Here is a 16,834-nt window from a genome sequence, read left to right as displayed (position 1 = left end):
GAGAGGAAATTTGCCTCTTTGTACTTCTTCTTTTAACTCTTTTTTCTCCCTCTTTTATTTGTTTTTACTAGAGAATTTCAGATATCTGCGAAAGTGCCGGCTCTTGGCTCATTGTAGATAATACATACGAGTAAGTAAATATTTGTCCTACCACATTGCCAGATAGAACTTAATTTTATTGTTCAATGTGTCCACTGTAAATTTTCCATGATTAGGGAGAGAAAAAGATGCTTAACAACTGTCAGGAGAAAAGGGTTTGGTTTATTTTCCCTTCGGGGTTGACTAGTGACTTGATGTTTTAAGAGTCTTGGCTCTCTTCTGCTACTGTTTCATTCTTAAATCCTTGCCTAGGAGGAATTTTGATTAGCATAGCAGATCTCGTTTTCCCTAAATTTGTCTTAGAAAATACGATTATTTTGTGATCATCTGTTCCAAGTATTCTAGTCGATGAAATCTTGCTGAAGCCAATGGACAATTCTGTAATTGCTCGAGTGGCATGGGACTGGAGTTCCCTTCCCATTGAATGAAGAGATACTCTTGGAAATAAGTGATTTTTTAAATGTGAATTTCATAAACAGAAAATTAGAGTATTGATTCTGTTACGCGTACCCAACGTAAAAATTTATTTCATTTTGATGTGACATTTATTGCACTTGTATTCAATCATTTAATGGATGACATGATTGAATTGTAGTAATTAGAAAATGAGCTTTGTGTGGAGCAAAAAATATAAATCTATTTAGGGATCGGAGTTTTGGGAAAAGAACATAGAAAGGATATTCCTGCTATTTCCGAAATGTTGGTAGCAACTGATTTGTGTTGCATGCTTCATTGGTTAGTCTTTCCTAAGATACTATACTGAAATGGAATTGGCTGGTCTATGGTTCAACACCATCATCGAAGTTGTGTGAAAGCATTAAAACTTATTCTTTGAGTCTGCAACAATTCTGAGAATCTTTGCAATTGTATTTTGATTCTGCTTATTTATGCCCTTTCGTTAAATTTAGCCAGCCTTTTGAAATTTTCGTCCTGAGTTGATTCATGTAATATACAAATCTTCATTGTGATTCTAATGACTATGTCTGCAGGTACTTTATGTATGATGGATTGAAGCATTCATGCATAGAGGGTAATCACATAGTCAATATCTTTTCCTTCTCAAAAGCCTATGGCATGATGGGATGGCGAGTCGGATACGTAAGTGGAGATTTAGCTTCTTAATAGCTTAATTATAATGAGAAATGAACTTAATAGAATATAAGTAGAGATTGTTAGCTTTATTTTGATGGAAAAGAAATTTGTAGACTTCCTATGCCTTGTAGCATGGTTTTAAGGATTTTTGAACTGATCTATCATGTTCAGTGGATTTGCTGTTCCACTACCAATGAGGTATTTGTTCACTAGATTGGCTGATCTTTAGTTTGAATCAGTCAGATCCAGACCAATCTGAATAATTATTGCTAGGGAACCATCCAGGTTTCAGTACAATCTTTATATCCTTAACTTGTATGTTGTCGGTACAGGAATGCTGCTAATGGACTCTTCTTATGACGGACAATCAAAATTTTGGCTGTCCCTTTGCTCTCTCTTGGATTTGTATCCTTAATTTGTTTTCATATTATATCATTGGATGCATGTGTGTACAGATTGCGTATCCATTAGAGGTGGAGGGCCTTGAAGCTCAGCTTCTCAAGGTTCAAGACAACATACCCATCTGTGCATCCATAATCTCACAACGGCTGGCTCTGTACTCACTAGAAGTCGGACCTGAGTGGGTCACAAACCAGGTGAAGGACCTTGTCAAAAACAGAGCACTCATCTTGGAAGCACTCTCACCTCTTGGAGAGGATGCAGTAAAAGGTGGGGAAGGTGCGATCTACCTATGGGCTAGACTTCCAGAAAAATATTCTGATGAAGAGGTTGTAAGGTGGCTTGTGCAGAAGCATGGGGTGGCTGTAATCCCTGGAAGTGCAAGTGGGGGGCCAGGTTATATCCGGCTCTCCTTTGGAGGGCTTATAGAGGCCGACTGTAAAGAGGCTGCAGGGAGACTACAAAAAGGGTTAGAAGAGCTGGTGAGAGATGGAATGGTGGAGTAACCACCTTAAAACAATTATGAAACATTGATTTTCTTGGCCAATGATGCCTCTTCTTGTTTGGTGTATTCTTAACCTGAATAATGCCTCTTCCTGGCTTTTGATGCGAAAGGCTGGAGATCCAGTTCTGCCAGATTAAGGGAAACTCGAAATTGGGAGGACGTACATGCCTCTCAGTTGGTTGACATGTCTTAAGTAGTGTGATTGATGAATGCAAAATTCTTCGCATTTTACAGTTGTTCATAATGCATAGTCTCCTACACGCGCATTCGCAGTGCACAAATGTGCGCACACAATCTAGAATAGACAATTTTTGGATTTCTCTGTATATCTTCAAATGAACTGCTATTTCCCAACTCAGAAACTTACAGCCCAAGCTTTTAATAAATAGGTATTGTAGTACAAGTAAGGCGATGCCTTTGGCCTGCTATGACAGTTTAGTTGGGGCTCAAATTTTTTCACCTGTTTTACATAATAAATCAACGCAAATAGAGTTCACCACTTGGTAAAATAGAGTCTTTTAAAATCAGGAATATGGAGGGTGTTCAGTAGTATCAAAAAACCAATACACATGCATGGCATACATGGGAATGCATGCCAATACATAGGAAGGCATCTAATGGAATTAGGCCTTGAGTCACAACGTGTGACTCAGATTCCAGTAACCCGTTCTCCTCTCTTTTGTGAATGTGTATCAGCTTGTGGCTCGTAAATCGAAGTTAAAACGAGCAAGTTATGACAATTTCAGTGAAACCTTGCAAACTGGGGCATTTCGGTCATTTTAAGACATTCGTCAGAGTCTGTATGTCACTGAGCGACAATTTTAGTAGTTGGTAGCATCACGAACCAAGGCGGGAGCCATTCTGGCCATCTGATCAATCCTTGAAAAGGCGCTTGGATTTTGGACGTCAGATTCAGTTAATCTTGTTAGATTTTTCGGGTTTAATATAGCCCTGACATATGGAATCTTTTTATGCGGTGTATGGTGTGCACGCTCAGTACAATAGAGGGTCTACACTCTACAGGGAGCACCGAAGAATTTAAAGTCAGGAGTTTGATCGGATTCAAAAACGTGGACAAATTTAGGAGCGTCCAATTGAGGCAGTTTCGTGTGCAGGTGCTTCACGGTATCAAGACCTACTTCAATATGTACTGATTCTCTGTACACTACCCAACCAAAAGCTTCAAAATAGAATCTCTAATATGCCCCTGTACAGACAATACGTAGAATATTCACCAACCAAAACAATACTTCAGTGTAGATGCGGTGTACCAGGCTCCTTGCACTCGACCACTAATAAAACTTGTGATGGAATCTGTCGGATCTGCAATCGTGCGCCCATGCATGCCTTCATCCCAGCTTTACAAACAGTATCCAATGATGTGGCTCCATTTGAGCCATTCAAAATATGTTATTGTGCAGCCCGCATACAATTTGTCAGTGCATCTGACCTACCAGAAGGCTCGAAATGAAATATAACCCATAAAATCTTCATTTTAAATCATTTTTCATTGATTCCTAGGGTAGGAGAGACAATGAGCGAAGGAGAACACATTAAACCACTAGAACCTTTTATATCTGCAGTAAAAACTCACAGAATGCTCCGCAAATTTGTCCAAGCTCATTCTACTGCACCGATACGAAAAAAAATTTAAAAAAAACACTCACTCATCTGGTATCTTGATACACTTCAAGTGGCGTTGGAAAGAAGACTCAATGATCTTCAAGTTCCATGTACAACACTTCTTCCAAAAATGCGATTAAATCTTCCAAATTTGACTCCAAACATATTGACATTGCATGAACCTATGGTTTAACAACTTTTGATGTACAGGCCTTCACCTGATACTTTAGCCTTTTGCCAAACATTGTGTGGGTCTATAATAAACTTGCCAAAACTGCCCCACATGCTTGGAAACTTTAGAATATCTTCCAAACTACCAAATGACCATACATCACTGATATATCACAGTCTAATCATTCTAGCTCTGCCAAATCACATTCTAACTATTCCAGATCTGACAAGTCATCAATATATACTGTCATATGTGGCCATATGTGCCTAGAAGCCTCTGCAACCTGCCCAACACTATACATTGAATTTGACTAGTTTGGATTGTCCAATCATTAGTTGTCCCTGTCTCAACTGTCACAACACAATGTGCATCATCCAGAATGCTCTGTGATATCATCAAACACCATAAGCCAATACCACACATGTCTGAAAAGCTTCAGTATCTCTACCAAATTGATTGTACTTCTACTATACTACCACTACACTGACACATCTGTTCTGCCACTATCATTGCTCTATATGCACTGTCACTGTATGCTGCCACTATCACTTTCACTACTTTATCACTGTGATTGTCACTATATAACCAGTACTGCCACTTTGTAACTGTACCCTACATAATGATTAGTGATTGTGTTGCTGTGTCACACTATTGACTGTACTGCTATATGTCACATTGCTCTTTGACTGCTGCATTGAATTACTAACCAACACAATGTAAGTATGTTTGTCACACTAACACAGGTCGAGCAAGTCTGAGTGTGTTGTTCCTGACTACCATATCCCCAACACATTTCGTATAATTTTGATGTACCCACTATAGTCCTGCCAATGGTGTAACGACACGTGTTCAGCCCAGGCTTATTCGATGTCAGCTCGGTCACGTCGAACCGATCTTGTACAAGCCTGTAGAAAATAAAACCCACGGCCTGAGAAAATGATCGGCCCAGTTCTTACCGAGCCGATCATTTAATATACCGAGGCAAAGAAGGCGCAGGCAAAGAGAGATTTACTTTTCCCAAATCACACGGGACGCATAAGCTAGGGTCATGCATTTGGCGTGATCTCTTAAGACAGGTGTCCACTCAAATGATGCTCCACCTCATTGTTTACTAGATCAAGACAAAGATTTGCTGTCAACAAAAACCTATGACAATCTGCGATTTGAAACCTATAAATAACCAAGTATGCCATAGGTTTAAGGGTTCTCTTTTTTTTTTTTCAAATTCTTGAATTATCTGTGCGTGCGCGATCTAATTTAGGCATCGGAGCTCGATCGACCGGCCCAGACCGGCAAGGGTTGACCGATACATTGTTTTGTAGGCCGGTATAACCATTCGGAGCTCGGGTTGGATCGTGCACTAACAAATTTCATTCTCACACCCAAAACATGTATGATAGATAATACATGTAACAAGGGGAATAGAATAGTTATCTGAACCATAGATAAACCGACGTTGATAACAGTAAATTCAAGCACTAAATATGCGTCACAAACCTGAAAACATATGGAGAAACTTAAAGAATTGGTGGAGTTGAGTTGTGCCACTGGTGACTCTCCTAAAATCTTTAGACGTCCACCCCCTACCAACGGTGCAAACTTGATTCTTGCCAACCCACCTCTCCAAGATAAAATAGCTCTGTAGACCCTTCCAATAGTTGTTGCACTCGTTTACTGGGCCGTATCAAAACACTTCAGAGTATGAATTGAGGTCGGCCAATACCGATGCCTTGCCGATCTTGGATTATGCATTCTTGTTGTATTGGAAATTTCTCCTGTGCGGTGTCTGACCAGAACAAGAACAAGTCGCGGTTGGATAGACTACAGCTTGGAGTTGAGTTTGGGTGGTGGTCTGGTTCGCTGATGGTTCGAATGTTCCTGTCACTCAGATACGACCACTGCTTGCAGGCCAACGTGTTATATGCATCCTTGGCCATTGGATCGGAATGTTTCTGTAAGCTTGCAGGCCAACGTGTTATATGCATCCTTGGCCATTGGATCGGAATGTTTCTGTAAGCTTGCAGGCCAACGTGTTATATGCATCCTTGGCCATTGGATCGGAATCTGTCAATTTAAAGATGGGTGTTCCCCCAAGCGTTATTTAGCGCATACGGTTCGATGGATGTGTATTTATCCTATTTGCCCCCCTCATTTTCCGTAATTCCAATTTCCAATGTTTCAATTGATGAATTAGGCGCTCTTCATTTTTACCAGAAAAAAATAAAAATAAAAAATCAAGGGGGATCTCATCACATAAAAGATCCTGCATTCGTGACCAGACTACCAGACGACTCATACACCAGCAGTAGCATTGTTGCTCCCTTCTCCCTTTGTTTGTTCGTATCGACTGGTTTGCATGATCCGGATTTCAAACAGCAGCAGGTAATCCTCTCTCTCTCTCTCTCTCTCTCGTTCTCTCGATTGCTAAGGGTGTTCGTAATTTGTATTCGAGTTATTGAAAATTACAGACAAATTGGAAGAGAAGTGAGATACAAACGTGTTTCTCTAATTCATTCCGGTTGATTCTTATGCTTTCAAGTGATTGTGTTTGTTGTTTCCGCCTTGATTTCTTTTTTCCTCTAAACTGTTGAAATAGTTTTTAGCTTTAGTTAAGATTTAAGAAGAATTTGTTTTTCTTTGTTGTTGCAGGTTTATTTTGATTGATTAGGATCTAGTATTAATCTTTGGTTTCAAGAAGGTAATTTTTATATCTTTTTCTTTGAAGTTTATTTTCTTGTTTATGTCTTCGCCGTTGAAACCCTAGGATTGTGTTAGCTGGAAAGGGTAACGTTTTGGATTTTTTTTTTTCATGGAATTTTGAAAACATGACATCTATATTATTTGCTTGTCAACAATGAATTTATTTAATCCATTTCTTTTTTGCTGTAGTTAAGGAGAATTCAGGTCTGCAGGCTTTAAGCGTAGTCTTTAGATCGGCAAGATGGTTTCATTCGAGATGAACGACCGGAAAAGTAAGTTCTTAATGTTTGTCAACTTTCTTATTTTCCGTAGCATAATATTGAAGTAATGTCTCTCGGAAACTAAATGTAACTTGTTTTACACTCTGTGTTATTGTGCATTTAATTACTTAAGTTGCTTTATGAACTGCAATAATCATTTTAGAGTAATAAACATCTGGCCTAAATTTATCCTAATTTTTCCTGATCTGTTTTGATGAGCCCCTTCCCCCCCCCCCCCTCCCCCTCCCCCTTTTTCTTTTTCTCCTTCAAATTTTTGTGTTCCTTTTTCCCCGTTGAGCTTTTCTATGTTGAATTTATATTAAATAGTGGACTAATGTACTTATGGTTTTGTTTCCTTGGTATCTCTAAATGTTGTAGTGCATGAAAATTATAGTTTTGTTTCATTTCCATTTTCCTGGAGAACAATAACACCTACGAATTTAATCTTCTTTTTTTTTGGTCACTGTATGGACTCAGAGCCTATAGTAAATAAATAAAATACGAAGAAACAGGAAAAAATGCATCCTGCACTTATGTGGTTGTCAACTCAGACAGGATGATTGTGCAAATCCTTCATTGTTAATAGCATCTCTAATAACAAAACCACGTGTTGTGTGGGTGCTTGTGATCTCAATGAAATCACAAAAGAACATAACAAGTTTTAACAATTTTATTGTAATTTTTCAATTGTAAGTTTACCAATCATAAGTAGATTGTTGTGGAAATCCTATCATTTATCTAATTATTTTTTTAGATATCTTTGAGCCTTAATTGATTTATCAAATTGTTATTATGCTAATTTTTTTGATGCCTTAATTGATATATCAATTTGTTATTATGATAATTTTTTGATAAGGCAAAAGTAATTGTATTGATGTGGTAAGTAGTGCCCCTTGCTTGAGCTATAAATAAGCAAGTAACAGCAAAATTATTTATATAAAAAGAACCACCTGGATCTTATCTCAGTTTCATTACAGTCCCTGAATTCTTGATTCTCTGAAGCACAAAAAACGACTTCCTTCTTGGCTTTTGCAGCCATGTTCTTTCATACTAAATTCTTTAAGTTGCTGCGGCAAGCCATAATTTGCTTCCTATGTGGGTTAAATAATTACCTCTCCAGCTCCCTCAAAGGCTAGAAATGCCGTTCTCATTGCATAGTTAAGATCTATTCTTTCTCAAGAACTTAACCCTCTAGGTCTGTAGTTATATTTTTTATTATTATCTAACTTCAATTTCAGGTTACCCTTTTATTGTCCTGCATCTGTTTGGTTCAGAATGAGATCCAACCAATTTAACTTCAATTTCAGGTTACCCTTGAATTGCCATGCATCACTTTGGCATCAGAGTGAGATTCCATTAAAATTGTTCCCATGCATGGTTGGTCTTACTCTTCTTGATTAGGGAATGTCATAGGGATGAGCATTATGAAGACATATCCTGCATAATTTGAATCCAACAACTAAAATAATTGAGTTTCCAATGAACGATTTTAAGAAGTGCAGACATGATACTAGATCTTCAATGTAAGAAAATATGATGCCTTTCTATTTTGTAGTAGGTGGTTTGAAATATACCAATTTACAGTAACTCTTGTAACAATGCTCTGGAAGTTTTTTGGTTGTGAGAAGTGCTTGATATGTTTCAAACGTATTCTTAAGATCACTGTAGACAAGTAATCAACTTGGGAGTTTGAAACCCCCCCCCCCCCCCCCAAAAAAAAAAGGCCCCTTCCTGGGTTCCAGTTTGGTTGAGTTTGCGAAGGCACCATTGCAGCATGGTTGTATTCAAGGCCATTATTCCCTACTAGGGCTTGAGTTGTTTAAGAAGCCATTATGGCATTGGTTTGGCATCTGAATGCTCATTAGTGTTTTTTTTTTTTTTTTTTTTTTTCAAGTTTGTAGCAAAAACAGTATTATACGTGGATTACATAGATGATTGAATTGAGTCAGTTCTATTGATTGTGATTTCAGCCATACGTCAACACTTGATGGTAGAATTGATTCCTATTAGGGGACTCATTTAAGTCTGATGACTTAAAAAGTATTTAGCCTACCTGTGTGCCTTTTACACACCGGTGAGGGGTGATTTGACCAGTTTCAGTTAAATTCTTAAAATGTTATCAAGAACAAGTGTATTAAAGAAAATGTACCTTAGGTGTTGTTTATTTATCTTGTAAATGATTGCAGTGTTTTATTTATCGAAGAGAAGATGATTTCTCTGTTTTGAAATGAAAACGTCATACAACAACAACAACAGCCTTATCCCAACTGAAAATGGCATAACACTTAAAATATTAAAACAGTAGAACAGATCAATTGCTGTGGTTGGAAAAATGTAAATCTTCTGTTTATGCTCAGAGGCCGAAAGGTTAATTAGACAGTGCACTTCTGCTACACCTGACTATTTGAGGAACAATTTGTGATCAGTGCTTTCATAATCCATATTAGGTACCTTCTCTTTTTCAGGAATACATACAATATCACCTTTTAATCTTCCTTGTCCTGATTTTGTGTGCATTAGCCACTCACTGGTTTTCCAAAATGCTGTATTATTTGTTTCGTTCTTTTTATACTATTCTATTTTCTCATATTCAAATTGCTTTCTTAAAATGAAACAGAGATCGGGCTAGGATTGACAGGGTTTGGCATATTTTTCTCGTTTCTGGGAATTGTCTTTTTCTTTGACAAGGGATTTCTTGCCATGGGTAATGTAAGTATTACAGTCCTACTTACTCAAATTTTGTTAATAAAAATTTTTTGTGCCTGCTTAACATTAATTTATTTATTTGGGATACTTGGTCAGATACTCTTCTTGTCAGGCTTGATGTTAACTATTGGACTAAAGTCCACCATGCAATTCTTCATGAAACGCCAGAACTACAAGGTGTAATACTCTCTCTCCTATTTATTCCTCTCTTTCTTTTTGCTCGTGTTGCTTACATTGTACTCTTTTATGATCAAGCAGGGTACAATCTCGTTTGGTTCTGGCTTCTTCTTTGTCCTTGTTGGGTGGCCTCTCCTTGGCATGATCTTTGAAGCTTATGGGTTCATCGTACTCTTCAGGTCTAGTCTGCTCCCCCTCCACTGTCTTTTATTCCATACTTGCTCTATAATCCATTCATGTGTATTTGGTTGCTGATGTGGTTTACTCTGCAGTGGTTTCTGGCCTACGCTGGCAGTTTTTCTCCAAAGGATACCAATACTTGGCTGGGTGTTCCAACAGCCATTTGTGACTTCGGTAAGGATTCCCATGATTTGAAAAATGAAATTTGTGCTGGGCGGTGTTGCTGAGGCTTCATTGCATGACTTCTCCCAAAAACCTTTGAATGATTGTGGGTGTTACTGAGGCTTCATTGCATGACTTTTCCCAAAAACCTGTTGCATGATTGTGATTTTTCCCACTCATGAGGCTAGATTTGGATGAGTGAAGATGATTTGATAGATACGATCTTTCCAAAACTTGGATCATTTTGCTATCTGAAATTTTATGAGACTGGAGGAAATTATTTTGTATTAAATTTAAAACACAAGTTTATGCATTTGTTCTGCATTTTTACAGTATGTTTTGTGAAAATGGACCGACATTCTGATGCTAATTCATTTTTCATCATTCTGTTCCATCTTCAAACTGAGATTCCATTTTACCCCTCTCTGCAGTTCTTTGATAGGTACAGGTCCAGACGGGTGCCCGTATGAAGTCTCTGAATCCGTGGAGCAGTGAAGAAGCACTGCAGAACATTTTCCCCCTTGTAAGATAACATCTGACCGAGATCCAATGTCTTGTTTTCACCCATATTATGACGAGTTAAAGATTTACTTGATTGGTGATATATCCCTTTTCTGTATAATTCAAAATTTGTGTAATCATTTCACCAAAAAAAAATTTGTGTAATCATCACCTTTATCCAATGAAATGTTTATTGATGAGGACATCACAATGTCCTTTATCAGCAATCTGTAATGCTGCTTTCATTCCTTGAATGTACTCCCCTTCCCATTCAGAAGATATTGTAGACAGACTCCCCAGAGAGGGATTCTGGATATTTTTCCTGATGTAGTTTCTTCAATAAAAAAGCAAGGTTCAAATTTTTTTTTTTAAATGGAGCATTATTTGGATATTTTTGCTGATTTCTTCTGTATCACATTGCCTTGCACAATGGGTGCCTTATTTTAGGTCACATGAAGGGATGGCATATGGGAAACTGAACCATTATATAGGATGCCCTCTGGAGCACCTCATGTCAAATTTGATGTCAAACTCAACCGTAAGGTGGACTTCTGCAATGTAGTTTTAACAGTATGACTGTCTTATCCTTTTCTTAAGTTCTAACCATTTTCAAAGCTTTGTTTGGCTTGAATTTTGGCGGTGCATAGACTAGGGTGAGACCTTCCTTGGCACCAAGCTACGCTAGGATGTTTCTACACAGCAGCTCTCTCTCTCTCACACACACACACAATTTACATAATTCTTCTGCACAAGTCTTAGGCATAAATATTAGTTTGGACTGAAGGAGGTTCATCAGTGAATAATTTCCCTGATTTCTGACTTGGCATTGTTAGCTTGCGCACATATTTCCTCGACATGTCCAGGTCGTCGTTGAATCATCTACTGGGCTTATGTCTAACCTGAAATGCCATATGCCACTATAATGTCTGGAAACTATCTGAAAATTTCAAATCTATTTGAAGAATAGGGACCCATGAAACCCGAAAGAAATTGGGAAAAAACCTGTTACATGCTAACAATATAATTGAGATAAGTCATTAAATTTAACATGTTTACTAACGGTTTCTCTATCTCCAATGATTCAGAATGATATGAAATTTAATCTCTAGAGGCAAAAATGGGTACATTAGAAAGTCCTGTACCTCATGTGGGTTTTTTTTATTTTATTTTATTTTATTTTAATTTTGTCAATATAATATGTGATAAAAGTCTTGTTCATGGTGCCACTACAAACAATGCAAAATGAACTCTAGGTGGGTTTTTTCTTTTTCTTCAATATAATACGCTATTAAAGTCTGGTTCTTTTTTGTTTTTTGGGTAAGAAAAGTTTGGATCATGGTGTCACCGCAAACCATGCAAAATAAAATCTCACATACTAATTACAAAACCTTACTGGAAAACCTTAGACCATGTTTATTATACACTGCGGAAACTAGATGGATGAAATGGCAGTCCAGATCTTCTACTGCCAAAGTCTTGATAGCCATCACGCTGCCGTGCTCCCATGGCATGCCACGTGTATATATGCACATCTAACGGTTCTTTTTAGAAAATTTTAAATTTTAAAATCCTTACATGGTTATCTCCACAACCAACCCTAATCGATCCGGTTGATCAAATCAAACCAAACCAAACCAAATGGGTTCAAAAAACCCTAAGAGAGGAACCGTGAAGAGAGAAACTGTTTTCCGATCCTCGTCTTCTTCCTCTCCTCACCGTGCGCGTCTGCCGACACTCACCTGCCTCTGCGGTTCTTCGCCTACTTTTGACTTCTAATTTCTGTTTGAATCCCTGCGTTTGCAAGAAAGTTTCTTTTCTTTATGTCTTCCTTCCCCGAGTCTTTCCAATTCTGAAAACACAGTCTCACAATCACTGATAACCGTCTCACCTATTTATCCCCTCCTACTTACACTCAGAGAGATTCGAGGTAGCAGCTACAAGGAGAATAGTCTCAGGTCTGCCGCAGAGGTAAGATTCATTCTCTGTAAATCTGCTTATTGGCAATGGAGAAACTTTATTTTAATAGTGTTTTAAAGTGTAGTTTCCATCCAAGTTTCTTACTTTAAAGTTAAAACATTATTTTAATAGTGTTTATGTAAGGATTTTGTCATTTTTTTTTTACCGATGACCAATTTATTAAGAAAGAGAAACAGTGATACTGCTTCTGAACATCAGTGAACAAGATGCAGCAGAGGAAAAAGACAACAACCAATACAATGCACCACTAACGCCAATAAATTGTGTTCATTATAGTTCATTTCTGAAAAATGTGTGCTTGTCATGATTGGGATCAACATGACGTGGCTCTAATTGCATAATTGCATTCTACCATGAACAGTAAAGCATTTTGCTGGGAAACATGTGTGAAGTTATTTACTCTTGTTGATAGTTATTTACTCTGTTTTATGGTTATTTACCCTTGTTAAGCATGTGTATGAACTGCAGTAGGTTATTGCCACCATAGACTTCCTGAATTGGAAAGAGTATTTGAGATATAACATTGTATATGGACAATCCAATGATTTCATCGGTTGAATCCAGTGGTCAAGATGATTATGTTGATTATAAGTCTCAGATCGGCATGACGTTCATTTATGAGATTGAGGCATATGAATTTTATAACCGGTATGAAGGAATGGTTGGTTTTAGTATTAGGAGAGATTATGCATATTGATTAAAGGAAGATAAGACAATCATAAAACAGAGGAGATTTGTATGTAATAAACATGGACATCAGAACAAGGACAAGAGAGATATTAACACGATCGCGTCTCGTGCAGAAACGAGAACCAATTGTCATGCAAGAATGACAATTTCTAGGTCGACTAATGCACATTATGAAGGTAAGGATTTTAAGGATGATCACAACCATTTACTTCATACACCAGCTACTACTCATTTGATGCGGTCTCAGCGTAAAATCTCAGATGTAATGCTTATGAAATAGATTTGGCTGATGATTTTGGTATTAGGCCCAATGCCACTTTTGATTTAATGGGCATGTAAGCGGGGGGAAGAGAAAACGTCGATTACACTAAGGAAGATCTTAGGAATTATCTTCGAACCAAATGTCAACGTGATTTAGCTTACGGTGAAGCTGGGAGTTTGTTAGCATATTTTGAAAACCAATCAAAGCTCAATCCATCTTTTACATACTCTTTGCAGTTGGATAATGAGAAACAAATAACAAATCTATTTTGGGTAGATCTGATGATGATCATTGATTATTCACTGTTTAGTGTTGTTATCTTTGACACTACATTTTGTACAAACAAAGAGTACAGGCCGTTTGGTGTTTTCGCTGGATTCAACCATCATAAGGGTGTAACCATATTTGGAACTGCACTTCTATATGATGAGACGACTGGGTCTTTTAAATGGTTGTTTGAGACATTCCTAGAGGATCATGGGCAAAAGAATTCGATAAGCATTTTTACTGATCAAGATGCTGCAATGACAAAGACAATAGCTGAGGTTTTACCTGAGACATGACATGGATTATGTACCTGACACATAATGCAAAATGGGATAAAACATTATGGTAATCTGATGAAGCAGGGATCACATTTTCTTAAGGATTTGAATAAATGCACATTTCATTATAAAGATGTAGAGAATTTGAGAATGCTTGGAAAAAGTTGCATGATGGGTACTGACTTGAGAATACTTCATGGCTAGATCGGATTTACGGAATTAAAGAGAAATAGACACGTTGTTATATGAAATACACTTTCACATTAGGTGTGAGGAGCACATAGCTAAGTGAAAGTATTAACAATGATTTGAAAGCGTATTTGAGACCTAATTTGGATCTTGTACGATTTTTTAAGTATTTTAAACGACTTGTGAAAGATAAACGTGCCAATGAATTGAAGCTTGAATTTGAAGCAAGAAATACGCTTCCTTAGAACATTAGTTCCAAGATCTTTGTATTGAGACAAACAAGTAAAGTTTACACCCCTTATATATTTGAGCAATTTCTAGAGTGGGACTGTATGGGTGCCTGCTCCATAAAATCTCGTAAGGGAGATGATGTCTTATGTGAGTAGGTGGTTGGATTGGTTGACGAGGAAAGGAACTTTGTTGAAGGGGAATATGTGGCTATATCTAGGCCATCTGAGCATTTGCTAGAATGTAATTGCAGAAAATTTGAGACATACGACATCCTTTGTTGTCATGCTTTGAAAATCTTAGATGCACTAGATTTTAAGTGTGTTCCTGAAAAGTATATTTTAAGGCGATGGACACAAACAACAATAAACATAGTGGTGGACAATAGTAAGGGTAAACAAGTTAAAGAAGATGTTTATCTAAATTGCACACAACGTTTTAGGTTTTCTTGCCCTATATTTCTTAAGCTAGCAAACATAGCATCTAACTCAGAAACTAATTTTGAGATGGTCAAAAGTTGTGTCGATTTGTTGTCTAAACAGCTTGCAACACTGGATTTGGATGTCAATAGTTCCAATACAGAAGTTTCAGTTAAATGCTTTGATATCAATAGTGGATTGGTTTTAAAAAAGAAAGAAGGTAGGGGTAGGAGCAAGAGGCATAAGGGTTGGAATGAAAATATGGGCAAATAGATGACCAAGAACGGCAAACATCGAAAAGCTAAAACTCAGTTGTGGATGGATCTCAAGATATGGAGAGCTCTCAAATTTTCACGTCATCAGGATTACTATCTCAGGATTTGGTTACGTGGGATGTTCGTGATAGATCTCAAGCAATGGATGCCCCCTCAAACTTTCACGTCTCTTTTATTGGTATATAAATCTATAAACCTAACTTAATTAGAAACGTGAGATACTAACATTGTGATATTAATGCCATGTTTTCATTGGATTAAGTTCTCCACAAGGTTCAACAACACCTGGAATACATCCATCTCAATATCAAGGAATAGGTGAATATGAGAAAGGCATCATTTATGGTTCATTGTTTATGTTGATTTTTCTGTGTATGGAGGCTTTAACCAATCTTTGTATTCAGTGATGTAGAATGGAAGTTTTTGTGAGATTGAGACACATGATGATTGCCGAGTAGCTCCAGATTCCTCCCTCTCCTTTTTTACCATGAACTAGGGGTTCAAATTCATTGATGCTAAGCTGATTTAGATTTTGTATACTATTATCCTACAACATTCTAGATCGATATCTTTTGTAGTTTTAAAGTGGTTATTTCAGTGTCTACTCATTCTGTCACACCCCAAACTACCCCCTGGGAGGATTAGGCAGGTGACCCGAATTGCACCATAGCAATCCGTCAAACCCCAAGGATCCAGAAGCTATTAATTCCATTCACAAACACACACATCCACAATTAGGGGTGTCAACCGGTCGGGCTCGGTCGGGTTCGGTTGGGCCTAGCCGGGCCTCACCAATTGTGCAGGCTGCACCGTGTTCGACCATTTAAGTATTCGGTCCGGGCCATGTCGGGCTCGATCGGGGTTCGGTCGGTGTCGGTCTTTAATCGGGTACTAAAATCGGGCTTTAATCGGGTCTTAACCGGGTTGTGGGCCTGTTTAACTCTTCATCGGGCCTTACCCGGTTCTTAATCGGGCCTTTACAGAATTAAAGTCCTACTTCAAAAAATAAAGCGAAAAGAAATGGGTTTCCACCAAAACACATTCAAGACCCAAATCCAAACCCAATTTTTCGAACCATAATCTTTTCCTGAACTTATGTTTTTAGTTTCTACCAATAAAAAGGAAGAATTTATGTTTATTAGTTTTTATTTACTGATTTGTTTCTTTTTGTAATTATAATTAACTCAAATTTATGAAGTGCTTATGCTTATCAGCTCAATCATCATTGACAGTACTGGGTTCGTCCTGCTATTTGTTTTCTCTTTGGAGCAAGAACACCCCCAGCCCTTTTTGTATATGTCTGATTCTGATTCTATGAAATGAGAAGCTTAATGGAGAAGAATATAAACATTTTTCTGAGTTAAGGAAACCCATCAATTGAATTGCCCATTTAATTTGGGCTTAATGAGCTAATCATTTTAAGGAGTTAAATAGGAAAAGAGAGAGGGTTATCAGGTGGGCAAAATGGATTAATGGAGGGTGGTTTGCTTAAAGGGTCGGGCTAGGTCGGGCTGTAGCTGGGCGGGCTAGGTCGGGCTTGAAAACGGTCGGTCCGGTCGGGCACCCGACGGGCTAGGACCCCACACCGGGACCGCTCTATTATTAAACGTGTCGGGCTTAAGCCCGACACGTTTAAGAATCGGTCCGGTCCGGGTCGGGCTTTAACCGGGCGG

The 16,834-nt window shown here is 38.0% G+C and overlaps 2 protein-coding genes across 4 annotated transcripts in view; both read left to right on the top strand.

Annotated features, from left to right (window-relative positions):
• LOC122671551 (aromatic aminotransferase ISS1-like) overlaps positions 1-2,328 on the top strand; it is a 41,445-nt gene extending 39,117 nt beyond the window's left edge. Inside the window, exons 8-10 of the mRNA XM_043868836.1 lie at positions 72-130; positions 1,089-1,197; positions 1,647-2,328. Of these exons, the coding sequence (XP_043724771.1) occupies positions 72-130; positions 1,089-1,197; positions 1,647-2,096 (618 nt within the window). The 3' untranslated portion in view covers positions 2,097-2,328. The remainder of the gene's footprint in view (positions 1-71; positions 131-1,088; positions 1,198-1,646) is intronic.
• A 4,209-nt stretch (positions 2,329-6,537) lies between these two features.
• On the top strand, positions 6,538-10,724 carry LOC122671552 (vesicle transport protein GOT1-like). Of its 3 annotated transcripts, none has more exons than XM_043868840.1 (7): positions 6,538-6,588; positions 6,795-6,862; positions 9,468-9,559; positions 9,653-9,733; positions 9,815-9,912; positions 10,006-10,087; positions 10,507-10,724. In XM_043868840.1, the coding sequence occupies exons 2-7, from the start codon at positions 6,832-6,834 to the stop codon at positions 10,543-10,545; spliced, it is 423 nt and encodes a 140-aa protein (XP_043724775.1). In that variant the 5' UTR covers positions 6,538-6,588; positions 6,795-6,831; the 3' UTR covers positions 10,546-10,724. The 3 variants fall into 3 exon arrangements, with proteins under 3 accessions (XP_043724775.1, XP_043724773.1, XP_043724772.1); XM_043868838.1 differs by having other exon boundaries at positions 6,785-6,862; XM_043868837.1 differs by having other exon boundaries at positions 6,549-6,588; positions 6,780-6,862.
• Positions 10,725-16,834: the final 6,110 nt, after the last annotated feature.

This window comes from Telopea speciosissima, chromosome 8 (genome assembly GCF_018873765.1).
Source record: "Telopea speciosissima isolate NSW1024214 ecotype Mountain lineage chromosome 8, Tspe_v1, whole genome shotgun sequence".
Lineage (NCBI taxonomy): Eukaryota > Viridiplantae > Streptophyta > Magnoliopsida > Proteales > Proteaceae > Telopea > Telopea speciosissima.
This window is presented reverse-complemented; position numbering and strand designations above follow the sequence as displayed.

Coding starts and splice junctions, on each gene's coding strand:
- LOC122671552 (XM_043868840.1), top strand. CDS start 6,832: ATGGTTTCATTCGAGATGAACGACCGGAAAA. Junction 6,863..9,467: donor CGAGATGAACGACCGGAAAA/GTAAGTTCTTAA, acceptor AAAATGAAACAG/AGATCGGGCTAGGATTGACA. Junction 9,734..9,814: donor TGAAACGCCAGAACTACAAG/GTGTAATACTCT, acceptor ATGATCAAGCAG/GGTACAATCTCGTTTGGTTC.